This window comes from Pyxicephalus adspersus, chromosome 1 (assembly GCF_032062135.1).
Source record: "Pyxicephalus adspersus chromosome 1, UCB_Pads_2.0, whole genome shotgun sequence".
Lineage (NCBI taxonomy): Eukaryota > Metazoa > Chordata > Amphibia > Anura > Pyxicephalidae > Pyxicephalus > Pyxicephalus adspersus.
The window spans coordinates 107,889,484-107,916,324 of record NC_092858.1 but is presented as its reverse complement, the minus strand read 5'-3'; the positions used below and the strand labels follow the sequence as shown (position 1 = coordinate 107,916,324).

At 38.9% G+C, this 26,841-nt stretch overlaps 2 protein-coding genes across 2 annotated transcripts in view; one reads left to right on the top strand and one right to left on the bottom strand.

The window, feature by feature from the left end:
• The window catches only part of LOC140338781 (synaptotagmin-2-like), a 63,911-nt gene extending 50,738 nt beyond the window's left edge, over positions 1-13,173 (top strand). The window contains exon 10 of the mRNA XM_072423090.1: positions 11,835-13,173. Within this exon, the coding sequence (XP_072279191.1) occupies positions 11,835-11,901 (67 nt within the window). The 3' untranslated portion in view covers positions 11,902-13,173. The remainder of the gene's footprint in view (positions 1-11,834) is intronic.
• Positions 1-26,466, bottom strand: part of LOC140338799 (protein phosphatase 1 regulatory subunit 12B-like) — a 31,063-nt gene extending 4,597 nt beyond the window's left edge. Inside the window, exons 1-6 of the mRNA XM_072423105.1 lie at positions 26,069-26,466; positions 20,073-20,089; positions 9,235-9,385; positions 7,790-7,894; positions 3,338-3,388; positions 3,204-3,254 (exon numbers count right to left, since the gene is read on the bottom strand). Of these exons, the coding sequence (XP_072279206.1) occupies positions 3,204-3,254; positions 3,338-3,388; positions 7,790-7,894; positions 9,235-9,385; positions 20,073-20,089; positions 26,069-26,173 (480 nt within the window). The 5' untranslated portion in view covers positions 26,174-26,466. The remainder of the gene's footprint in view (positions 1-3,203; positions 3,255-3,337; positions 3,389-7,789; positions 7,895-9,234; positions 9,386-20,072; positions 20,090-26,068) is intronic.
• Between the last annotated feature and the right edge of the window lie 375 nt (positions 26,467-26,841).

Below are 26,841 nucleotides of genomic sequence, written 5' to 3'. Positions count from 1 at the left end.
TGGCAGGTTGCACCGGTTAGCCCCAACGGTTCTATAGGTATCTGTTCTGTGTTGCAGAAGGAACTCGTAAAGCTCAGGAGAGGTGTAGAAGTTGTCAGTTATGACACAATAGCCCTGATTCAGAAATGGCTCAATGAGGGATAGCACTGAAGATGTTGCCATTATAATGGCTGTATCTGGGGTTCAACTGCATCCCTTCTCCAGTAAACAGTACCATATTCCAAATGTAGCCAGATGAGGATTCCCATAGCATATATGTTTTCCAGCCAAATAGTGCCCTCTTTGGCGCTTTGTACTGCACCCAGCCTCCTATTGCAAGCCATTAGACTTTCATCAATGCTGACATCTCTTTCTGGTACATAGGTTTGCTGGAAATTTTGTAGAATCATCTGAGACACTTCCCAAATTTTCTTCAGTTTTGGTGCAGGATGGGTAATCTCATCAAATTCGTCATTGTTTGCGAAGTGCAGTTACTTCATGATGAGGGAAAAGCAGTATTCTGGCATGACTGTGCCAAAGAATGGAAGTGGTACTGGTCCATTTTATTCTTGGACCAGTACCACTTCTGCATGGGTTTGCCCACAACTCCCTGCAGGATCACCAAGCCTAAAAACAGCCAAATGTCATCCTTGGTCTCAGGTTCCCACTTTCTGCTTCTTGCAAACCTCGGGTGTGGAGAACCTTGTTGTTGTCCAATGTACCTGCATAAAACAAAATTAAAAAGGTATTTTAGGATATGTTCTTTAATAGTGTGAAGGTTGCAAGTAATATGTTAGCAAACCCAGAGAAGCATATATGTTTGCATAAAAAAAATAGCAACAAATTTCAAAAAGTTAGCAAACAGACCAGCATACATGTTGGCATAAAATTTTTCTTAAAAAGTTAGCAAACGCAAAGCAGCACACGTTTGCATAAAAAAAAAATTAGCAAAGAGTTTTAAAAAGTTAGCAAACACAGAACAGCATACCCGTTTGCATACACGGCTTACCTGTTTGTCTCTGCAACAAATTTTTCGATAACTTCATCGGTCAAAAACAACTTCAGGTATGTCGTCGCATTAAGCCTCAATTTTCTTCCCAGGTGCGCCGGTGAATGGAAATCTTGGCAGTGCTGCTTGTTCCGCATCAAGGTCAATAGGACACCATGTGCACAGCACTGACCTCAGGTCCAGAATCGTCGCTCAGTTCACTTTCGCTGTCTGATGACAAATTTCCTGGTGAATTACTATCGCTCAATTCCACAAGGTACTCCAAATCGCCATCGCTGCTTTCAAATTCATCCAAAACAGCACTTGCGCCGGCGAGGTGCCGTTTGGATGCCATGTGGTCTCCAGCAATCAGTCAGAAACAATCAAGGTCAAAAACAAAGTGATGAAATAATACATTCAGGAAGTGATTTATAAGCCATCAAAAGGTCAGATCAAGGTCAAGGCTAATAGTGGGCAAAATGTAAATCGGGGCACTGGGCAATGATGCTTGGTGCACTAAAATATGTTTTTATACTTTTATTGTGTGGTTTTTATGTGTTTTGTACTGTAAAATACATAGCAATCTGCTTTTAAATTTCCCGCCCCCAGAATCCATCACTCCTCCGCATCACCCGGAAGATGTCACAGATCTTGCCTTGTGATGCGGTGTCGGTGTCCCCGCCCTGATCTCTCCACTGAAACCACCAACGAAGCTGCTCACATCACCCGGAGGCTGCTAGCGGCACATTCTCCAGGTGATGCGAGTAGCTATAGTAAATTCCGGGGGGGATGCCAGCGGGAAATTGCCACTGGCATCACCCCCAGAATTTACTATTGGTGATCGCATCTGCAGTTAGATGTGATGCACCATGGGTTCATCGCATCTAACTGCGGATGCGAGCAGCAGCATGACCGGGACCCTCTGATGGACAGGCGCCCTAGCTTCACAGAGGGAATGCCTGATCGCCGCTGGAGCGCAGAGGTAAGAGGGGCTCCAAAAATTACTGCTTTTTGCATGTTTTTTCCACCCCGAGTCACACTCGGGATTACCGCTAGGGGGGCTAAGCTATGAGTCAGAATGGATAGGGGATCATTTAGTGGTTTGCAGTATTTACAATAATAATGCTATATATTTATTATATAATATAAATGCCAGTGACCAAGATACACATCATCTTTCCAATTGTCTAGTATAGCCATTGTTAGAAAACACAACCAACCCCTTCCCCAGGTGATCACAATAGCTGGCACTACTGCTGGCTGTCCTGGCTGGGTTTTTGAAGCTTCTGCATTAAACAGGAGTACTGGGTGTGAAGAAAGGCCCCCTCAACATTACCTTTCACCATTAGGCTGTGCTTACCTTGAGCCTGTAAAACAGACTTGCCAGTATGGGTTATAAGCAATTGTGAAACTTGCTAATGTGGTGGTAGTTCTATAGGTGGTGTTCTTTCCAATCACCAAGTTACACAGATCACAAAAACATAATATACATCCAGACTACAAGCTGGCTTCCTTGTAGTATATTGTGTGGTGTTCATGTTTTGGTGAGCCCAGTGCCATCTGTTATAGCTGTATAGGTATAGCTGATCTTCTCCTTTGACTACTAGACTGTGTAGACTACACATTTTAAATATGTTGTCTGACTGAGATATAGTCTGTTTTATTAAAGTCAAAATTGATGAAAGTGTATCTTCTGTAGTCTTGGAGAGCTTTAACCTCCTGGGCGGTTCATTTCTGTCCGTTTTCTTATGTCTAAAAGTGGTACATTGTTTTCCATGAAAATGTGCTTTACAATATAATATATTAGTATGAGAACACACAAAACCATGTCAAAATAATAAATCAAATGAATAAAAAAAATAATAATATACCCATACTATTATATTATACTGAGGAAGCAAGGAGATGTGAAGGACAAAGGAGAACACCGGCGGATCAGGTAAGGCTCTATTTACTATTACTTATCACTGTTTTAGTGTGACTCGGGATTACCACATTCAGCATCTTTTTTCTACCCCGAGTCACACTCAGGGTTACCGCTCAGGAGGTTAATAAATCAAGATGTAAATGTTGCAACTTTGGTGGTTTAGGCTTATTTGAAATGTAAGATGTGATGTGGAAATACTATAGCAAAATCAGGAAATGGTTGAATGCACAAACTAAAACTGTAGTTTTTTTTTTTTTTTTTTGGACATTTTATAAAAACTTTTTAAACATTTAACAAAATGTTTGTTACCTTAAGATCATCTTCCATTTCTGTCATCTTGCGCTCCAAAATCTTTTTGTCCTGTAACAGAAAAAGTTAACTGTATGGTTTGTGGCTTTCTTGTAAACCAATACTTGTATAGGCATTTGACAGTGAACACTTACTCTCTTTTCAGCCTCCAGCAAGCCAGCTTGACTTGATGATTGGTCTTGTTTCTGAAAATGTCATAAAGGAAAAAAAATACAAAAAAAATATATTCCTTTTTCTTCACAAATCATATATCCATGCAAATTTTTCATTACATTATTAAATGACTGCAACTAATATATGAATCAAGTAGAAAAGAGACAGTGATTTTTGGCAGCAAATTAGGTGTATTTTCCAAAAACAGTACAACATGAGTGACACATATTTCATTATATCAGTGTGAGAAAAGCAAACATTGTAAAATCACAGTTAGACTGTGAAGGCATCCATTGATAGGGATATGCCTTGCTTTATAAGTAAAGAACGTCTAAGTGTTGCAACAAAGGTACATAAAGCTCACAAATCTCAATCCCGACGCGTTTCGCCAGATGGCTTCATCAGGGGATGTGCAAGGAGAGTTAGAGAGTCTATACAGTAAGGTATAAACAAAAATAATTATGACTATTGTAATGAATTATACATAATAATAACACAAGAGTGACAGGTCAGATCAAGATTATATAACTTATGACTAAGCAGGTGTACCTGCTTAATGTTCCTGCATCATGTATAAATCAATATGTCTCATTACTTTATATTGATACGCACAACATATATATTACTCATATTTAGTATTCTACATATGAGCACAAAATCATTTGTCAACCAGCAAATAGCAAAAGAATACTAGATCTTCTCCTTTCATAACAAACTTGACATGATTTTGTGCTTATATGTAGAATACTATATACGGATAAATATATACCGGTATGTTGTGCAATATAAAGTAATGAGACATATTGATTTATACGTGATGCAGGAACAATAGGAAGGTACACGTGCTTAGTCATGAGTTGTATAATCTTGATCTGACCTGTCACTCTTGTGTAAATAATATGTATGATTCATTACAATAGGCATAATTATTCTTGTTTATACCTTACTGTACAGATGCTCTGACTCTCCTTGCACATCCCCTGATGAAGCCATCTGGCGAAACGCGTCGGGATCGAGATTTGTGAGCTTTATGTACCTTTGTTGCAACGCCTTCACAGTCCATCTGTGATTTTACCATGTTTGCTTTTCTCACACTGATATAACGAAACATGTCACTCATGTTGTACCTTTTTTGAAAAATATACCTTAGTTTGCTGCCAAAAATCCCTGTCTCTTTTCTACTTGATTCATACCTTGACTAATTACAGGGTTGGCCAGTATATTTCCTATTATCATAGATAGGGTCCCCTCTTTTGTTCCTTGCATAGGTTCTGCAACTAATAAAAATGCATTTTGTACCGAGTTCTTACTGGGTTTCTTTAGTAAATACATTTTAATCTAGTAAATAAGACAGAATCTTTTCTTGCACATGTAATAAATTGGTAAATGTAAATAGTAACCTAAATCTATTTACTGGTTTGCCATGCATATCATTCTCATCCTGATATTTTTTTTTTTTTTTTCAAAAATCAAGATTTTATCTATGAATCATGACTATAAAATGAAGCCATGGGTCTGATATAACTAAGGATTTCTAAGAATTATTAAGAAGTCAATGGGCCTGATTTTATAAAGCTCTCCGAGGCTGAAGAAGATACACTTTAATCAGTGAACCTGGGTAAAAATCAGAGTGGGCGTGGGCCATGCGGGTCCTGCACAGCACATGCACACTATAATGACGTAGGGGATTCCCTGTGCAAACATGGGGACTCCCGTCCTGCCGACTATCTGGCACTAATGTTATTCCCAGAAATTTAGATCTGATTCAGGGTTCTGAGCGGTAACCCAGAGTGTGGCTTGGGGTAAAAAAAAACGACTGATAGCGGTAACCCCGAGCCACACAATATAAAATACCTGTATTGAATCCATTACAAAGTAATCGTTATATTTCTGGATTGCTACAGTAATTGTTACAGTGCCCTGCCTGTCTACCATTACCTTTACTGATCTTTGCATGACCTCTTCTCTGCCTGCCCTGACCTCTGCCTGGATTCTTACCACGTCTCTGCCTGCCCTGGATTCTGACGTTTCTGCCTGCCGCCAGCTCTGACCTCTGCCATGGCTTTGAAAAGGCGTCTCTCAACTCGAGCTGTTTTGGAACAACTTGAAGACAGCGAGAGCGACTTGGAATCGCTAGTGAAGCCAAACGAAGTGATTCGCCTGGAGACCTGTCGTCGGACACTAAAAGTGACAGCGAAGATTCTATCACTGAGGTTAGATGTGGAACACAACCCCTTGGCGAACCTGGAGTTATTTCTAACTAGCAACAATTAGCTGCTACACATAGCAGGTTTTTGAGAAGCAGGAATTGGGACCCTGTCCCTGAAAAGGACGTCTGGATTTTTCTGGGCCTAGTTATTCTCCAGGGAGTGGTGGGGAAACCCCTGCAAAATTAGTATTGGTCCACGAATAAACTACACTTTTTTTTTGCCACGGTCATGTCAGAATAGAGATTTGGCTTGATAATGAAATATTTACAATTTTCAAATAATGATAAGACCACTCATCCTGCACCTAAGCTCAAGAAAATTTGGGAGGTCTATCAGAAGATCCTAAACAACTTCAAAAACAGCTATGTGGCACAAGAGACATACGTATAGACGAAAGTTCAACAGCCTACAAGGGGAGGCTCTGCTGGGTGAAATAGGTAGTATTCAAGAGAGCACGGTTCGGTGTAAAATCGCTTATGTTGTGCAAATCAGCAACAGGCTCGATTTGGAATTCTGTGATATACACTGGGAAAGGCATAAAAATGTAGCTCCAGATTCAGCAGCTATGGAGTGGCAACATCATCTGTCCTGTCACTTATTGAGCCATTGCTCAATCAAGGCTATTGTGTCAATACGGACTATTTTTTCAGCTCCCCTGAACTATTTGAGTTTCTCATCCAGCATAAAATGGATGCTTATTGAACCGTTAGGGCTAACCGGCGCGAAATGCCATTTATGTTCACCAAACAGAAACTCAAGACTGGGGAAATAGTTGCCTGGCAGAAAGGCAAAATGATGGCACTGCGATGGCGTGACAAAAAGAATGTCTGCCTTTTGAGCACAGTGCATAACACCACCACTGTTATGACACGAACAAGAGGTGGGAAAGAGATCCTGAAACCACAAGTCGCCATTGACTATAATAGCACCATGGGAGGTGTTGACAGAGCTGACCAGACGATGACTTCTTATCCGGCCGTTAGAAAATAATCAAAAAAAATACTACAAAAAGATCTTCAGACATCTTGTGGAACAATGTTTGTGGAATGCCTACATTCTCTTCAAACAACAAAATGACAGGCTTGTACCTCACCCTGAGTTCATTTTTAAGGTTTGTGAAGCCATATGTTTGAAATACCAAACACCACAAATGGATACAGGTCGAGTTGGACAGTGTGCTACTACAGTGGTGAACCCAGAACGCCTGACTGGTTCTACTGCCCAGATTGTGACTTTGGACTATGTGCTGTCCTTTGTTTTAAGATGTACCACACCTGGGATGTTTATTAGTTTAATAGATAAATATGGTCTGGTCTGCTACTGTACAGTTATATTACAGGTTTCAGTATTTTTGATTTATTTATGCACCCTTGTTTTAACAGATTTTGTGTTTTTTATTTAAAGTTTATTATTAAATTTAAGTTTATTTAAGTTTATGATTTTGTGTTTCAAACTTTATTATACTCAGGATGTCTATTAGACCCTTGTTTGGACATATATTGGTGAGTTATGCCTAAGAATTACAGGCCTACAATGTAAAATAAGTTAATGTACCGCTTTTAGACATATAAATCCAGACAGAAATGAACCCCCCAAGAGGTTAAAGTAAATACTGGATATTGTTTATTATTACCGTTCAATAATCAAGCACTAATAATTTGTAACTAGTAACAATGTCACAGAAGGAATGTACCTAACAAGTGCCCCTCCTATTGTGTGAGGCTCCCCCCCCCCCTCATAGATTGTAAGCTCCTCGGGGCATTTGATACCCCTATTTAATGTACAGCGCTGCGTAATATGTTGTCGCTATATAAATCATGTTTATTAATGATAATAAGACCAGTGCTTCTCAACCAGGGTTGAATGGATCCCTAGGGGTCCTCCAGAGGCTGCTAGAGTTTCCCTGAGCAATGAGCACTTTGTACCTCTTAGTACAGTTTAACTGACACCATGAACTTTTTGGCTTTCTGTAGGCATCCGATTCTACCTGCTGGCCAGCAATTTAGAAGGCATTCTACTGATCACCACGCTAATATACTGAGCTGTAATGTGTGAGATATGGATAAAGTAATTGCCAGGGGTTCCCTGAAGACCTGAATATTTATTTCAAGGGTTTACACATGTTAAAAAGGTTGAAAAAGACAAAAAGTTTCCCGTTCTCAGAAGACTTGTTGCAAGCATTTACACTGCAACTATAAACTTTGTAAATACAGACTTCTTTACCTTAGCAACTCTTTCCAGCTTAGATTTAATATCCATAAGCTCCAGCTGAGCCTCTCGAAGGTTGCTTTTCAGCTTCTCATTTTCATTGTAGGCGCACTCATATAGCTACCAAAAAAAAAAAAAAAAAAACAGTTTAACTACTTTTTTTTTAAAAAGAGGTAATCTATAAAACATTTAAACATGCCCATTGTATCTAATGTTCATATTTCCTCCTTTACAGAACCTTGCCTTGAAGTCCAATTAAAGTAGGCATAAGGATTCATTGTACTGCATTTAGGCAGCCCAGTAAAATAGTGTGCCAGTGCACCCTCCTTTCCCTGCAACAAAAAAAACACAATGACCCATGTACTACAAAGCAGATAGGTTACCTAAATTAACTATCATTCAAATGTAATGAGATTGCATCATAATATAATTATTGCTATGGGTTGCAGAAATGTATACATTACCACAGTGCAAAGATCCAAAGGGCCGTTACTATCATCCCTTAACATGGAAAATTGGTGTGGCTGGGCATATCTGCCCAAAGGTTTTCAGTTGGGTCAGGCTGTAGGATAACCCTACCAAAAATTTGGAAACCAAAACTCTGTAATCCAGCCTGTTTTTTACAAATGTTCCTTATTCTAAAACCTATGTATACCTTTGTTAAGGTTTTAGCTGTTACATTTTATTAGCATTACTTCCAAAAAGCCATATGGGCCTCCTTTTACCTGTAAAACCCATCAGCTTTTAACATATACTTCAATGTTCCTTGTGTACACATATTGCCTGCATGTGTGTTCAAAAATTATTTTTACATTTTAGGCATGAAGGTAAATTATAACATCCTTTGTTCTGTATGCATTTAACATTTTCTAGGTTTTTCCAAATATGATTTAAATGATGTAGACATGTTATTTTATCTTTTTTTAATGGTTTTAATACATATGTGTTTTATAAATACACACTTAATAAATGGTTTACCTATAACACCAGATTCACAGAGCGTGACAGGTTGTATAATAGGAGAAGCACAGCAAAGTGTTTTCTTTTTCATACAGTCACTCTAGAAATGACACACCATAGCAGAGAATTATACTGCAAGGTAAAGATGTTTATGTAAACCCCAAGTCTAAATTCTGCAAACTGAAAAAAACACCCTTTAAATCCAAAGCTATTTTAATAAATAAAAAAGGGTTAAAATTTAATGGGCTGGATGCACAGGGTGTTAGGAGCAATAATATAATATTTGATTGCTGTTACCATGCTAGTCACTGGGTTTTTTAAAGCACATGTCCAGAAAACTCCTTTTTTCCTCCAATTACATGGATTTAAGCAAGTGAATTTAGAAGGCTTAAATGGCCCCAGGTTGTTATTATATTAGTCAGTTATATTTCTAAATGATGCTCTTCATATCACTTTTAATTTATACCAAGCTAAGCTTGTTGAATTCAAGTGTATCCAACCTTTTTAAAATCTTTCTGCGAGTCTTCATCAGATTTACCACTAAGTAATCCCAAGCGATTTTCTCGTTGTTGTGTGTATGCACTCTGCCGAGCAGCTGCACGGTCACTTGCACTTTCTGATGAGGTTAGGCCTAGGCCACCAGAATCCATCCTAAAATGGGAGAATGCAAATTTAAATCTGTTAGATAACTTGTTTGGAGTATAATTAATTTAATTCTAATTTTCCAGCAATATAGTGAAAAAGGCAATAAAGTATAGCACACAAAATGTTTCAGCTTTTATTAGTTTAGTGTTTGGTATTCAAAATGTTTTACTGCTACATTTAATGTACAGCGCTGCGTAATATGTTGGCGCTATATAAATCATATTTATTAAGGATATTAATAAAGACCAGTGCTTCTCAGCCAGGGTTTAATGGAACCCTGGGGGTCCTCCAGAGACTGCTAGGGTTTCCCTGAGCAATGAGCACTTTGTACCTGTTAGTTCAGTTTAACTGTCACCATGATCTTTTTGGCTTTCTGTAGGCGTGCGATTCTTCCTGCTGGCCAGCAATTTAGAAGGCATTCTACTACTCTAGATTTATTATCCATAAGCTCCAGCTGAGCCTCTCGAAGGTTGCTTTTCAGCTTCTCATTTTCATTGTAGGCGCACTCATATAGCTACCAAAAAAGGCACGATTTATCACAGTTCTCCAAGACTGGAGATGATAGACTATCATGGGAGAACATGGATGATCCAATAACACTGGAATGGATTTCTTAAACTCATTTGCTATTTGGCAAAAGTGGTCAGTCCAGGACCAGATCCATTCCAGTTTTGCTGGATCATCTAGGTTCACCCATGATAGTCTGGATTTCTACTAGTAGAGTAGAATGTGTTTTCCTTCCTCCCCTTATATGAATCTATGTATGACAATTTTTAAGGTGAGCCACCTCTAAAAAGTAATTTAAACAAATAAGTGGACGAAGAAAAGAATGAGGTTTGAGGCTCAAATACTTATTTGCCAAGAGTGAAGTGTATTGATAGAATATTTTATACATACACTATCTAATACACAAAAACAAATAATGTTTTTTTCTTTCCTGTCCTGTTGGTTTTTCACAAGACAAGATGTAAGTACATATTATACACAGTACATTGCATTAAAGGTAATAAACGTAACCGTACAACCGTTCATATGACCGCGCCATGGCGTGCAAAAATCTGATGCGTTTCGCCACCTTTGACTTCCTCAGGGATTTAAATTAATGCGTGCTTAACAGTCCGTAGTTAGGAACAAATCCCACAAGGGGATATATATATATATTGGTGGTGATATTGCTGAGCATAATAGCCTGACAGGCTGCTACACTCTATAACCCTACATGCTGACTACTATACAAAGGATACTGCATCCATTCACCTAAAAGCTGCTTATCTCTACAAATTGAACTCGATGTGCAAAGTTGATTTCATCCCATCGCACCTAGCTTGATCCAAAACCTCTATATGTAGGGTTTATACTAGATTTCTAGTAATTACCTTGCAAACCTATATTCTTAAGGAGGATAAGGTCTCACTTCACTTACCCAAACCACCGCAAAGTACCCCTAAAAAAATAGGCACACTAACATTTCTTGAAAAGGATCAAACCGATATACCCAACTTTTGCAATATCACCACCAAGGATCCCTCACATACAGCACCCCTTTGTGGGATTTGTTCCTAACTACGGACGCATGCATTAGATGATGTATGAATTAAATACACTTCACTCTTTGCAAAAAAGTATTTGAGCCTCAAACCTTTTTTTTTTCTTCATCCACTTATCTGTTAGGATTTCTACTACCCTAAATAAAATTTTCCCCACAGTATTATCAATTTGTTGGCACTGTAACCAAATGAGAGCTGTGATGCTTGACATTTTTGAGAATATTCTTTAATACAACCTTTCTGGGCTTCAATATGAACATTGACTTTAAAAATTGACAGGTGTCTCACTGGACAATTACAGACAGGTGAAAAGAAATGTCCCCTATGTCACTTATAAGTTACGGTAGAAAATAAAGAAATAAACATTCTAAAAATATGTTAAATATCTGTTAAACTAATTCACCCCAAGTCTCTTGTCAATGCCTGAGTAAAAAGTTTCCCTTTTTGATGGTGTGGCTAACCCATTGGGCTGTAACCTGCCTCTTTCCTCTACCTTATGGATGCTTTTTTTCTCTTTTTTCTTTTTTTTTTTTTTTTTTTTTTTTATTCTTTTTCCTTTTACACCCTATTTCTCTTTTTTTATCCCTGTCGAGTCTGTACTTTCCCCATCTATAACACAGCTCAACAAAAAAAAAATGTTTTCATTTGCCAAGGATTTTTCAGTATATTTAATGTATTTCAGGTCCAGAAATGCAGAATCCAGAAATGACATCAGTTAAATTGAATTGGCTCTAGCTTTTGTGATACAGGAATCGGAATAGATGATTTTACCAACAACAAATGTTAACACAGCATATTATTATCAATCTTTGTTTACACCGATGTTTTGCATTACATTAAATGTAAGCATTATTTTCATGAAACTTTAATTTGCCTTTTTTTTATTCATACATTTTCTTTTTTTACAGAAATATGAGTTCTTCAAGAGGTTGTTTAAATGACCCCAAGGTATGTATTTTGCTACATTTGTGGTGAATATTCTTCTTCAAACATTACAGAATTTGTGAAACAAGCATATCTTGCAAATTTTGGTATTAAACTGGGGGACCCAAGATAAGTATTGGGTTTCCTATATGGTATGCAAAACTTGTGTAGAATGTCTGCGTCAGTGGAAAACTGAAAAGTTTGAAATTTTGTGTACCTATGGTATGGCGAAAGCCCAAAAATCATCATAATGATTGTTATTTTTGTGCTGTGAATGTAAAAGGTTTCAATTGCTACAAGAAAAACAAGTGGGAATACCCTAATTTGTAATCAGTAAGACGACCTGTGCTGCATGGTGCTGATGTTTCCATACCAGTGTTCAGTACACTACCTGATATTCCTGTATCCGACATTGAAGATATACAGGGTTTGGAGTGTAATCCAGGAGTTAGCAGTGGAAGTGAATATGGAGGAAGTGTTTCATCAAACCAGCAGTTCTCCCAAGAAGAGCTCAATGATTTAATACGTGACCTACTGTAAGTGAGTCAAAACAAGCATCTGAACTTTTAACATCCAGGCTAAAAGAACTGTCTGAGACCTGAAGTTAAAAAAAACAATTTACAGGACAAGAGAGGTGACACTCCTACCCTATTTCAGTGAAGATGGAGACTTTGTGTACTGTTGTAACATCCCTGGACTACTAGCCAATATGAGAGTACTAGAATACCAGGAAGAAGACTGGTGGCTTTTCATAGACAGTTCCACTCGAGGATTAAAATCTGTTTTACTGCATAATGGCAACTGCTATGCATCAATTCCAATTGGTCACTCAACAAAACATAAAGAAGAATATGAAAATATCCAAATGGTCTTACAAAAGCTTTGCTATCATGAATACCAGTAGTCCATATGTGTTGATTTAAAAATGGTGAACTTCCTACTTAGACACCAAAGTGGATACTCTAAGTACCCATCTTTCATCTGCTTGTGGGATAGTAGAGCAAAGCAGGATCACTGGAAAAAGTGACATGGCCTCCAAGGGAAAACATGAAAAAAGGTGCAGTGAACATCATTAACAAGCCAATGGTTGACAAAGAAAAAAATAATTCTCCCTCCACTACACATAAAGTTGGGATTAATGAAGCAATTTGTTAGAGTGCTAAACAAGGACGGTGATTGCTTCAAATAGTTTGGTAGTTTCTTCACTGAACTAAGTACTGAAAAATTAAAAGCAGTAATCCTTGATGGACCCCAGATTTAGAAAATGATAAATGATTCAAATTTCACAAGTTACATGACTGTTACTGAAGCTTCTGCCTGGCATAGCTATGTCATGGTTGTCAAGAACTTCTTGGGTAACCATAAAGCACAAAATTATGAGAACAAAAACTTGATCCTAAACTTTAAAAATGTGGGTGTACTATGAGCATAAAGGATACACTATCTCCATAGCCATTTGCAAAAATATCCAGAAAACCTTGGCAATTTTAGTAAGAAACAAGGGGAGAGGTTCCATCAGGATATAAAGTTGATGGAAGAAGGGTATCGGGGCAGATAGGATAGACCAGGGGTGTCAAACTCAATTACACAGTGGGCCAAAATTAAAAACTTAGACAAAGTCGCGGGCCAAACTTGAAACTGAAATAGCGCCGGTACTACAATTCCCTGCATCTATAAAACAGTCCATTGCGGGGCCACGCATAGGCAGAGAGGCCGCTGGTCTATAGATGCGAGTGATGCCGGGAATTGTAGTAGCAGCACTATTTCAATGCAGCAGTGGGCCAGCTGCAATTCATATTAAGGATTTTTTTGCAGGCCAAAAAAAAGGACACTGGGCCAGAGTTTGACACCCCTGGCATAGACACATCATGGCAGACTACTGCTGGGCCTTCAACGTGATTGTCCTGATCATTAGCATAAAAGGAAATCATACAAACAGAGTTTTTCAATGACTTCTTTGTGATTAGTTGAGTAAATATACTGAATATAGAATATATTGACATTAAATATTTCAAAAATGTAATGTTGTATACCTAGGCATATCTAGTTTATTTTGCTTAATTTGCATGTTTCATTAGTTTTCTATGAAGTTATTATTGAGGTCAAAGTTTCACAAATTAGAGCAATCTAGCAAAACCAATACCATATTTGAAATCGGTGCATCAAACATAACCTAAATGTTGTTGACCAATGTAATACATTGTGCTTCTAAACCTAAATTTCCTCTGAAAAACTGTAATGTTGCCCCCGTTAGTCCCCCGTTATTCCCGGTTAGGCATGCTGTCATAAGGCTTCTTTACATTTTGGGCCTCATTTTTATCCCAGCTGTCAGTTTAACCTCTTGGGTGGTTCATTTCTGTCCGGATTTATATGTATAAAAGCAGTACATTGTTTTTCATAAAAATTTATTTTACAGTATAACATATTATGAGTATAATAAAGTTTGAAACACCAAATCATGTAAAAATAAATAATGAAATACATTAAAATAAAAAAAATAAATAAATAAATAATTTTATAAAAAAAAAACAATTCAAAAATTGTTATACTATTATATTATAAAAAAAATTTCATGAAAGAATGTACTGCTTTTACACATATAAATCCAATGTATTACATTCAATACAGGTATTTTGTATTGAATGCAATACTAATTTGAAATGAACTACAATAATTTGAAATTCCCGCCTCGAAGCAACAGCTGCACGTACCCACATCATTGGGAACTCCCGGTGACTCATCGTATGCAGAGAACACCTGCCAGGGGAAGTGAGAGGACGGGGATTGTGAAGGTGGACGCTGCCGGATTAGGTTAGGCTCTATTTACTATTGTATTGCACTGTTTTAGCTACACCAAGTCACACTCAGGGTTACCGCTTTCAGCATCTTTTTTGAACCCCGAGTCACACTCGGAGTTACCGCTCAGGAGGATAACGCAGTCCGGCATTGTGTTAATGCACTGCTTGCACAGCCTTATGATTGTAAGTGGTTGTACACATTTTTTGCAATATTGTTAAATGTACAATTTTAGAGGGATGTACCTTTTATACTTTTTAAAAGTTTAATGTATAGTGTTCTGTTTTCTTATGGCATGGCATCGTTTGTAGAATGGATGTTCTGCAATCTACTGACAACACACTTCATGTATGTTTTTTACAGCCTGAATGGCAATTTCAAAAACAGGTCCCTTTCCTGAATTTTACTAGGCATGCACCTGATAGGTTAGTAGTATTTAAAATCTAATGCTTACAAGTACTAGGCACTTCCCACTGTTATCCCCATAGTTGTGCTGAGTTAATGTATGTTTATTTTTTATATGGATCGATGCAAAAAAACAAAACTGTCACTTTTGTTAACTGTAGCTGTCAGAATATGTATTTCCTTTTTTTGAAAGTACACCAATACTATTCTCTCTGAAAGGAAAGTAAGAGCATCAGAGAAAAAGATTTGAAGGAGTGTCTACTTTGTTGGGGACATTTATCAAGCCAATTAGTAACACAATGGGTCTTAAAATAGGCTGCCTCTCCTTCAACAGGCTCTGCAGCAGGTTTTCAGATCTTTCCTTCTGGGCAGCTAAGTGAGACAGCTTGCAAGCTTCTAAGATTCGATTTATTACTGAAGATAAGCAGTGGAAGGGTAACATGGACAGTTGATGGAAGGAATTTATGACTCAAGCTATAAATTTTGTAATAAATAGGTGGCATAATCTGTCTCACAGCTCATTTAGCATGGTCTTGCAGTGCAACAGAATTGATAAATGTCCCCTTGGGAATCTGGTTTCACATATTGATTACAGCAGACATTTTCTTTAATAACAAACATTTTTGCACTTACAAATTGTAAATATTAAGGCATCTAATATTGCTCCACATGGCATGTCCCCCATTCTGCTTACCAAAATTCATCCCTGTGTATCCAATTGTTTTCCCCTACAATCTTTCTCTGATTGTGTATGGTAGGTCTCCCATTCTGCCTGCCAAAATTTATCCCTGTGTATCCAATTTTTTTCCCCTACAATCTTCATCTGATTGTGTATGGTAGCTCTCATATTGTAGATGAACTTATTGCACCAACCTAAATCTTCCCAAATATTTATCTGTTCACTATCCCTGAGTGCATATTGATATTTATTGCATATCCCAAACTAACTCCCATCAGTCCATCCATATTCAGGGCCCAAAGCACTTCTATTTAAACAGGCAAGGTCACGTGCCAAAGTGCAAAATTGTAATGGCAATGGGAATTAATCCAGGGAATTGAAGCTGAAATTGCAACAGAATTGGACAAACAATTACACTCAACAATTGGACAAACAATTACACTCTGCAACATTAGATGCCTTTGGACTGATCTGATTCATCCACCTGGACTCAAACACAACCTCTACTGCTGCCATTCTGAACTGCTATTTCACCAAGCTATATCTGTGACTGACTCATCCTATCCCATTCCTGGAACTCAACAAGCTTATACACCTCACTACAACCCATATTACAGGACCTGCTCTCATAGATTGTTTGCCAAATTGTTTAATGTACTCATATGGTTCACAATTATCTGTATTATTCACCATGTACTACCTTTGCTGGCTCTATTCCCTCTCCTCCCCAGTCTAATAGCTCATTGTCTCTGCTCCTTCACTCTCCTGCTCTCTCTGTCTGTGCTCCTGCATCTTTTTTCTCCACTACTTTTTGGTGACATCTCACCCAACCCTGGTCCACCCTACAGCCTCTCTCTCTCTCTCCCTCTCTCCCTCTCTCTCTCTCTCCCTCTCTCTCTCTCTCCCTCTCTCTCTCTCCCTCTCCCTCTCCCTCTCCCCAACACGTTCAGAAAGATACTCCCTTCTCCTAATTTTATCCCCATTCACCCTACCCATAAGTTCGTACCCCCTTTCTCAGGCAGTAAATGAATGTCAGATCTGTTGGCAATAAATTAACCTCTATACACAACCTTCTCCTCTCGAAATCTTTAAACTTCCTGGCTCAAACTGAAACTTGGCTTTCCTCCTCAGACTCTGCCTCTGCTGCTGCTCTCTCCTATGGAGGTCTGCACTTACATATACCCCTGGACCTAGCAACAGAGTGGGTGGTGTGGGTCTCATTCTCTCATCTAACTGTACATACAGAGTCCTTCCTACCCCACGGGTTTTCTTTTCTCTGTACATCACCTTTCTCGGTAGTCTCATATTCTACTTTGGCTTACAGTACCATCTGTATGCTGATGAAGAGAACCGGTCCAAGGACTGACCCTTGGGGAACACCTACAGGGAGGAGAGTTGGAGCTAGAGAGGTACCATTGAAAGAAATTTGAAAAAGTGGTCAGACAGGAAGGAAGTGTAAGGAACTTACCTGTCCAGGGAGCCCACGGTGTCCCTGTGGATCTCAGCCGCAGAGGGAGACACCACTGCAGCAGGCAGCATGGCTGAGGCTGCTGCCCTGCTCGCACCGTGTCTCTCTCTGCAGGCGGAGGGATCCGTTCTAGCCGAACTACTGTTCGGCCAGGGGGCATCCCCAGCATCTCTATGGATGTGATTATTAAAAGTCCTGTTCTCAGCACTCCTGTGGAGGTGCAAAGTAGGGCATGTCCCAGGGGTGCTGTTGGAAGAGGTGCGCGTGCTACCACACGTGCCTCTTGTACCCCCCCAGGGCGTAGCACTCGGCTGCCACGCCGTGGGGCGGGACATAGTTTAAATTCCCTGCGGCCAATCGGCTGCAGGGGATTCAGTTACCCTCCTATCAAATGGCGCCAGGTGGCGCAAAGTCATTGGTCACTCTGGCCATTTAAGGAGAACCTGTCCTGAACACCATTGCCCGCTATAAGCCTCTGTGAATACAGTGTGCTTGGGTGTGTTCTTTGTGTTGGTTTATGTTAATCCAGTTTGTCATTACCATAGCGACCTGGTCTGAAACCTGATTCTGCCTTAACTCTGCCTGCCCTGACCTCGGATTGTTTGTGACCACTCTTGCCTGCCCTGACCTCGGATTGTTCCTGACTTGCGTTTGCCTTACCCTCCTGTACTAAGCTTTTCGGACTTATCATCTGTAAATAATCCTTGTCTTGTTTTATGATGGTAATAAAACTTGATAAAAGGATTCTTGGAGTGTCAAACGCAGAGGAAAGATCAAGGAGAAGAAGGAGGGAAAAAATACCTTGAGACTTAGCTCTCTGGAGGTCATTGGCCACTTTAGTAAGGGCTGTTTCAGTGGAGTGGGCAGCTCTAAAACCAGACTGGAGGGGGTTAAGGAGAGAGTTGCTGCTCAGGTAATCGGTGAGTCTTTTGAAGACAAATGCGCTCAAGGAGTTTGGAAACATATGAGAGAAGGGAGATGGGACGGTAGCTAGAAGGTAAGGAAAAATCTAGTGAGGGTTTTTTCAGGATAGGGAGAATAATGGCATGTTTGAAAGCAGAGGGGTAGATACCAGTAGAGAGGAAAAGGGCGGGAGGCCAGTGATGATTTACAGGTGGAAGGGGTGGATATGGTTGGAGTGGCCCGATGAGCAGACATCATGTCTGATTTTGTCAATTTTATCTCTAAAGTAGGTGGCTATGTCTTGGGCACAGAAGGTAGTTGTGGGAGGCGCAGATGTGGGATTTCAATTATTGAGAATGGGCTGCGTGAGAAATAATTTTGAACTCATGACAGTGAGTTCAGTGTTAAAGTGTTGTAGTCTGCCTTTGTAGTCCATAAAGTCAGTGGTGAGGCCAGATTTCCTCCACTTGCGCTCAGCTGCACGGTACAGTCTTTTGTAAGTGTTTGGTGTGATTGTTGTGCCAAGATCGGGGGTTGGCAGGGAGGGGGTAGTGGAAGGTGGCAGGGGCAACTTTAACATAGATATTAAACTCCAGCAAAAATGCTTAGTATAACCGAATCATGACTTCTTCTTTGTCGCTAGGCCAGATACAGCCTAGCCACTAGGTTGTTCTGGCCCAACGCCCCCCTGGCCGATCCGCCCTAATCCCGGAAAGGGAAATCCATCTCCTCCGCAATGCATATGGAGGAGAGGGATTTCCCTTCAGGGGGCATTCCTGGTGGGGGGTGGAGCCATTAGGGCGGTACTGGAAAGACAGTCCGGCCTAGTGTGCTCCTGCCCACCCCTGAAATGGCCTAGTGGCCACAAAAGTTTGCCTAACTCTGATCTAAACAAACATATTGGGCATGCAGTGTGAGCATTAAACATTTTAATATAGAATAATTTCAGGTATTTACCTCCTTAGCAGTAATCCCGAGTGTGGCTCGGGGGTTAATTTCTGGTACCAAAAGCGGTAATCTCGAGCCAGGGAGTTTAAAATGCTTACCTGGTAAGTGGTGCCCACGCCGTCCTCCAGTTGTGCCTGGCATCTTCTTCTCCTGGCAATGCCCAGCCAGCATCTGCGTCCCTGGCATGTGAATGTTAATGACGCAAGGCCAGGGGAAGCAGGTGCTGGCCAGGTGAGCAAGCGTGTGGCTGGGGGGCAGGACTAGGCAGGAAATTTAAAATTCTAAGTATTTTTAAATGTATCACTTTTACATTTAAAAACTCTTAATATTCTTACCGCCAGGGAAGTTAAGGATGTTTTCTTCTTACAAGTGAATGACCACTACCACAACACAGACCCATTAATTCTGTTTGAGGAACAATCTTCCTCTGTAATCCAAGTTTCATATCAGTATTCATACCTAGAAAAATTAGGATTTCTAAATTGAGCTTCTCTCCCAACAGCCAGATTCCTGTACAGAACTCTATGAACATATCACTGTAGCCTGCCCTTGCATATGATGTTAAACCTCTAGGATTGAAAAAACTAAAATACAATGAAGAAGAGGAGAGGGCTGAAATTAGAGTAAGAATTTTCAGTACAGAAGAGATTGTGCAAAACCTAAGTGGCAGTAAACACTGTTGTAACTGTTGTGAATGTTTTTGCCGTTTTGAAGATAGAGAATGTCATTACCACACATGTGGTCAGTTCTGTTTTTTCAAACACCCTATTTCTTACAACAGCTTTCTGTCATTTTTCTTGAGAACAGGTATTTATTCAGTTAATGTGAGTTATGCTTCTGATCCCTGCTTTTTATTACAGTGCCCCAATTCTTAAAATCCTAATCACCAGGGAACAAACCTGGTCTTCTCTTTTTGAAGTATACATAAAGTTTGTCAGTGATTAAATAAGTCTATAATAGTGCCTTGAATATTGGCAGATGATTATGCAATTGATGTAACCAGTCAACAAAAAAATATCTTACCTTGCACATCTGTCATGCTGTAAGAAAGATGTAAACAGTTTAGTACTGGCAAGAACAATTATGTCAAAGAACAAACAAAGCAGATCTCAATTAGATTTTCATTACTATATTTGCACCATCACCATTAAGATAAGACAATCAATAAGTAGCAGTATACGATAATCGTATGAATATTAGTACATGTATGAGTGAGGTGACTACTTCGTACACATATAAAAAACGTAAGCAAATTTAGAAAGCTGGGAGGAGCGGAGTTTGGTGAAAAGCCACGTTCCCCAGTGTGATACCTTGTGTAAACCTCTCCTGCAATTTCCTATCTATACAACCCTGACACATCCATATTCAGGTTCTTATACACATTTTTACTGATTCTGTAACCGTCCTGGACCTTTCAAGGCACAATCATAGGCCAATATAGTAAAGTTTAAAAAAAATCTGAACACAAGAAATTGCTTAAATGTTTGCATTAAATATGCAATCATGGGAAAAAGCCATTTCCTTTTCCCCTTGAATAACTAACCATGTGCCAATGAAGACGTTGAAGAGTACAGAAACTTGCTTTGCACATATTTGGAAATGTGAAACTCTACACAGTTTGATAAAAGATTTGGTAAATCAGCCTCTGTGTCATTCCCCTTTTAGAGCACACAGACAAATCAAAAATTGCTCAACGGTTTTTTTGCCATGTCTAGTCTAGTGCCTAGTTTTGACTCTTGTCTATGGTATAGCCTAGGAGTACTTGTTTACCAACTGTATGGATTTTTAATATTACAGTTATGCTTTAAAGTGTAATAACACAAAAACACAGTTACAAAAAAGTGTTTTGCATGGCTAGGTGAATGTATAATCTTATCAATATACCCTGGGTTGCAATAAAGCCAGGATTACAATTTATGGAACAACAGGTTTGCTTGCTGCACAGCAACAAAAGTGTCTTCTAGCATAATGTTATGTGGGCATCTGGACTGGATATGCTGCAGCCCCAAATTTGGAAGTTGAGGATGGAAGAAATTCCATCCTGACCATTGAAACTCAGCAGTCTGCAGTAATGTCTGTAGGTCTAGTCCTCCTACAAAGATTAAAGAAAAAAAGACTGCTAACATTTTTTTTATGTTATCAGCTAAGTAAAACGTTACTTTTCTTTTCACTAGTAATAGGTTTTAAAACTTAATTGCACATTTTATCAATTTCCTTGGCATTACTGCAAACAAATTTTAAGATGAACAGTGCCAAGCAATCTGAGACTTATTCAAGATTGGATCATTAAACTAAGAGTTCAAGGATGCAATGCTATCATTGGCAAGATTCTTTGGTCATTTATAAAGCAGTGAATCTGACATTCACTGAAACATTCCCTGGCGGAGAATTAATTATTGCCATTGAAACACATGGCCTTGAAAATTCTCCACCAGAAGATATGTCAGATTCACTGCTTTAAAAGTAGACCACTTTATTTCAGATGATGAAGTGAAGCACCAAATGACTACAAGGGTGGTAGTTTTTAGTACCGAATTTGTTAATGAGCACTGATTGGTTTTAAATATGTCAAATTAATACAATGATTGCTGAGCACACAAGAAACTACAAGCCAAAAAAAAAAAAAAAAAGGCAAACATGCGCATCTCCTCTGCTTTTTGTCCTATACTAATAACAAAAATAATACAGCAGTTGCTAAAATTAGAGTCACTAAGGGCAATGAGTGATGAAGCAATACCCTTTTAGATCCATGTGTATTTTCATAACCATCCTCCTCCTTTTCTAGATCCTCTGGAGGTCTTTCAACGCCTTTTATTTTTTCAAATAGAATCCCTGTGATTTTGAAGTTTCTGGTAAGCTTACTGTATAGAAAAGTTCCAAAATGTTGGGAGCGGGAGGAATGCCAACAGTATTGGTGTAAATAATATTTAATTAATTATGAAATGCAAAGATAAAAATCAAACATATGGGGGGAGGGGGGGGGTCTGCCTTTATAACACACACACAGATTCATTTTCAAAACACAATATGGACATTAGATCAATCGCCTCCTATTCACAAATTTAAAACCATACTAAAAAAAATGACAGGTGAGGTTATAGAGCTCTTATAAGATATGAGCTTCAGATTAATGTAATGAAAAATTGTTTGGGGTGGGGCACATGTCCACAGTGTCTGAAATTCAAATGACAAAAGAAAAATCAAAGCCACAAAAGAAAGATTGTGGATCTGCAAATAATATCCCTGCTTTATTATTATTGGTATGAATGACTCTGACACTCTGGTTTGCTCAGTGGATAGCACTCTTGTTCGTGGATAGACAGGACACTATCTTGGAAGGAGTTTGTATGTTCTCCTCATGTTTGCATGTCTTTTCTCACACATCCTAAAAACATGCAGTTACGTTATTTGGCTTCCCCTCAAACATGGGTCTTGGACATATTGTGTTAAAGACATATGACTTTGGTAGGGACATTAGATTGTGAGCCCCTTTGAGGGACAGTTAGTGACATGACCAGTGCTGTTTAATACGATGGCCTTTAAATAAATACAAGTTATTATTAACTATTGTTACCCTTTACACTACTTAACCAATGTATGTGATTAATGTTTGATTCAGACATTTTAGGTTTATTTTTATTGTTTCAGGTCATGACTGCACAGTACCTTTAGGTGTCTTTGTACTACAGATTGGATTGTTGTAGAAACATATTGTAAAGCAGTCCACTACATAGCTTTGAATGCCCCTAAGAAGCAGAATAGCAAAGCCTAAATGAGAATCATCTTATGCCCAGGTATAAAATGTGAGCTATTACAATTCTGAAAGCTTAAACAGGAAATGTTTTATCATTTTTTTTTAATTTTCATATGTTTAAAAAACCACTGCATGCTTAAGGATGAACTGCAATTTTACACTTGGTAATAGCTGCTCATCCTAACAGAGGGTATCCTTACTGTGGCTCTTTCAGGTCTATTATGAGTAAAGCAGCTCCAAAACAGACTTACCGAACATTAAAAAAAAAAATCATAATCACAATAAGGCAGCAATATAGTTAGAAGATTTGAAGGGGTGGGGGTTGCAAGCATATCCTACTTTTACAAGACATAAAAAAGGTACACTTGGACATGCTCTTGCCCTGTCCAAATCCCTCCCTAGCTGCAGCCTCTCAAGCCTAAGACTCCTTATGTAAATCCTTCCTTCAAATCCCTCCCTAGCTCCTAAGACTCCTGTTTAAACCCAATGTGATCTTGATCCTGAACTTCATCACTAATAGATAAATAACAAAATAAAATACAGGCAGATGGAGTAAGAGAGACATATATATATATATATATATATATATATATATATATGATTATATAGTAAGGAACATTATATAAATATTTCAACAGGTCATTCTAAAAATCAGAATATTTTTGCTAACAAAATGACCATAGGAAGCAAATGCACACTGTGGCTGATGGGGGTGAATGTCAGTGGATCCCTTCCAGATGTTATCTCCAGCTGCCAGACACTGATGTAAGAGCCAGCGCCTGATCTGGAGAAGGAAACAGGTGCTGTGTACCAATGAGGCAGGAGCTGCTGGTGGATAGGGGAAGCCATTTTCGCTTTAGGTGTGCTTGTTCCTGTCCTGTGGATTGTATATTAGCAGATTTAAAGTTATGTTTAACCCCTCAAAGTAAAACCTTTATGATCAGACCAAACTTTGCAACTTACGTGTTCTTCAGCTTACCTAAAAGACCATTATCACAATAAATATTGTTTTTTTAATACCTTGCAGTGTTACATTATATTCAGTATAATAATCAGTTTTGTTTCACCTGGTTTTAGTTTTAATTTGTTCATTAATTTGTTTGTGGGGCTAAATTTTCTCGTTGCGTGCAGTGGAAAAATTAAAACTTGGCCACAGGGGTTTGTGCAGTTGCATGATTTGTTATCCTGCTGGCCAATCCAAGCCTGGGCAATGGACCACATAGGGGATTGGGATTCATTACACTATTTGAAGGCCAAGCCAATCCACATGCAACATTTACAGATACGTGCCATTTGGCCAGTGAACTTGCCTGTCAATGGGAAAACTAGTACACATTGGTACTGGCGCTCCGGGCTGGTGCAGAGACTAAAAAATTGGTACTGAATAATAGAAATGCCTGGTTGAAGTATAGATCATTTTAATGAAATCCACTGCTGATTTAAAGCTTATTTCTGTTCCTATTATGCTAATGGTTTCAATACTGGAGTCTCTTCGCAATCTTGTTCTAGGTCAGTGTGGAAAAATAATGATGCAAAAGACAACAAAGCAACTAGCATTTCTCATAAGGGTAGCTGTGTTTTCTTTAAGGTCTTATATTCAAACATCAACTATTCTTTAAAACCATTGGTGAATTGTGTGGGGGAATGGGAATCAAAGCTTCATTAGGAAAATGTAGTATGTACATATCTGAGTTGTGTACCTATAAATCAAAGGGACATTAAAAAAAGGATTGCTTATTATATATAATATATTATCAGTTTGTAAAGAAAAAAAATATTACATTTGGATTCATTAGGGCAATGTTCTACTGCAATAATGTACAATGCAGAATGTCAGACATTAAGGCCCAGTCTGCAAGGCTTCTTGTATGCTTTTAAACATACTTTAAACTTCAATTTTTTTTATTTACTTGAAAACACTGTAAACTGCAACGGTGATTGTTATATAGGTGTAGGGAACCAGTTCTTTGTAAACTAAAGTCTCTACACACTGAGGCAGAGGCTGAATGTAATGTCACTTCTATCATTACTTTCAAATGCCTTCATCCCCAGCTGCACACCATAGTACCCTCAGTGGCTGCAATTTAATTAAAGGACAGTAGTGGCTGGTGGGTGGAACCACAAGTGGGTGTTGCATGCTGAAGATTCTTCCACCACCATAGCTCCCCAAGACATTGAATATAGTCACCACCCACCAGATTTGAAATTATCTGTGAGTCCTTGATGGAAAAAAAAGCTTGAGTGGACTAATCCTATATGACAACAGCTACCTATATTTTTTGAAGACTCAAGTGATATGCCCACTGTAATTGAGTTCCTGAGTGTGTGGCTAGGGTAATGATGGGATGTTTCTGATTCAGTTGGATTTTTTTTAAAAAAAGGATAGTTGGGACTTCTTGCTGGAAAATCTTCCTGTAGGATTACTCAAGATCTCAACCTCCCAGGTTCTACTAATAACCAAATACATGACCTCACCTTTTAGAATTATTTATTAAAGGCCACCAAAGTGATCATTTTAGCCATTTCCCTTTTTTCAGCTACTATTGCTCAAATAATGAATACTACTGTGAAAGATAATTTTGGCTTGTTGATGCTAGGTCCAAAAACATTAACATAATATCCAGGCACTTTACAGGTCCTAAACCAGAGTTAAGCTGCAAAAAAACATTTCTTAATGCAGTTTATACATCAGACATGTCTTAAGGATTTGTAAGACAAATGAATGTTACTACTCTGGAAGGTCTGTGCTTACAATGTAAAACTGCTTAAACAGATAGGTCCCATCACTGAGTAGTACAGGCTCTGCTAGCATGGGATGCTGAATACGCTTTCCTTCATAGAACACTTAACAAGCAATCTAACCAAGAAGCATCTACCAAGAAAAATCACTTTATGAAGTAGATTGCATTTTAAAAAAACTAATTATTCTAGCTGTAAAACAAAGCACAATACAAGTTCTTGTTAATGGTATGTGAGATCAGCTGTGGGATCAAACAAAATCCAGGGAGCATTGCTGGAATCATGTCTCTGGCAATTCCATATTAGGACAAGAGACAGCAAGCTGGAGGAGAGAGAAGAAGTGGGGGGGGGGGAATTATAGCAGAGACTTCAGACAGTGATCTGTGTGAAAAGCGTGATGTTATGGGTGACTGTCACAAGAAGTGTTCAAACAAGTGCAGTTCATAATGTGCATTTACAACAAATGTAGCAACCTTGCACCTATTAGAAGACACACAGATCAGGGAAGAGGTGAAAATTTCCGTACACGTGAAGTCTTTGCTGTCGGTGAAGGGGAAGAGGGTGGAGAGTCCGAGTGGGATATCCGCGACTTTGGAAAATCCTTAGATGATCGGTTATACGCTGAAGACATGTTGCCTCCTAAAGATCTGGGTAGCTCAATTCGTCTCCAATACGTCTTTCCTATAGAAACACTAGATGACTGTACACGACCATGTATGCTCTGACATGTAATCCAGCTTTTCTATCTCTCTTTTCTTTCTCAAACAGCACCAATGAAATGTCCAAAGCAATCTTTTTTTACAGTCAGAGGGTTAAAGCCTTCGCTGTAGAAAGGAATTACAGTCTTTGGTAAAGTACTGGGAGGACAGAGCTCTGGGAACAAGCAGGATACAGGAAGACTTCCAACTAGACAGCATTCTACTGGGCAGGACGCAAAAAATAATAAACACAGACATATAGGGCTAGAGACTCCTGTTATGGCAATAGGTGGGAAGGACCTTTATTACTTGCATCGGACCTCAACTAGATACTTCCAATCCCTGCCTAAACACTGTGCTCAAAAGACTAAATCCAGGAATGGACACAACTGTTCAGTAACAATAGAAGAGCAATACCAAGATTTGGTTTAAAACACTTAAAAAAAAGAAAAGTAAACACAAGCTCAGAAATCAGATTTCGTCTGCACGTTCTACTAATTCCCCACCCTGTAATTATCTGATTAGCCATAATAAAATGTATGACAATGCCCACGATGCACAAAGACTCCCAACCATTTTTCAGTTGTCACAGTAGTGTAGA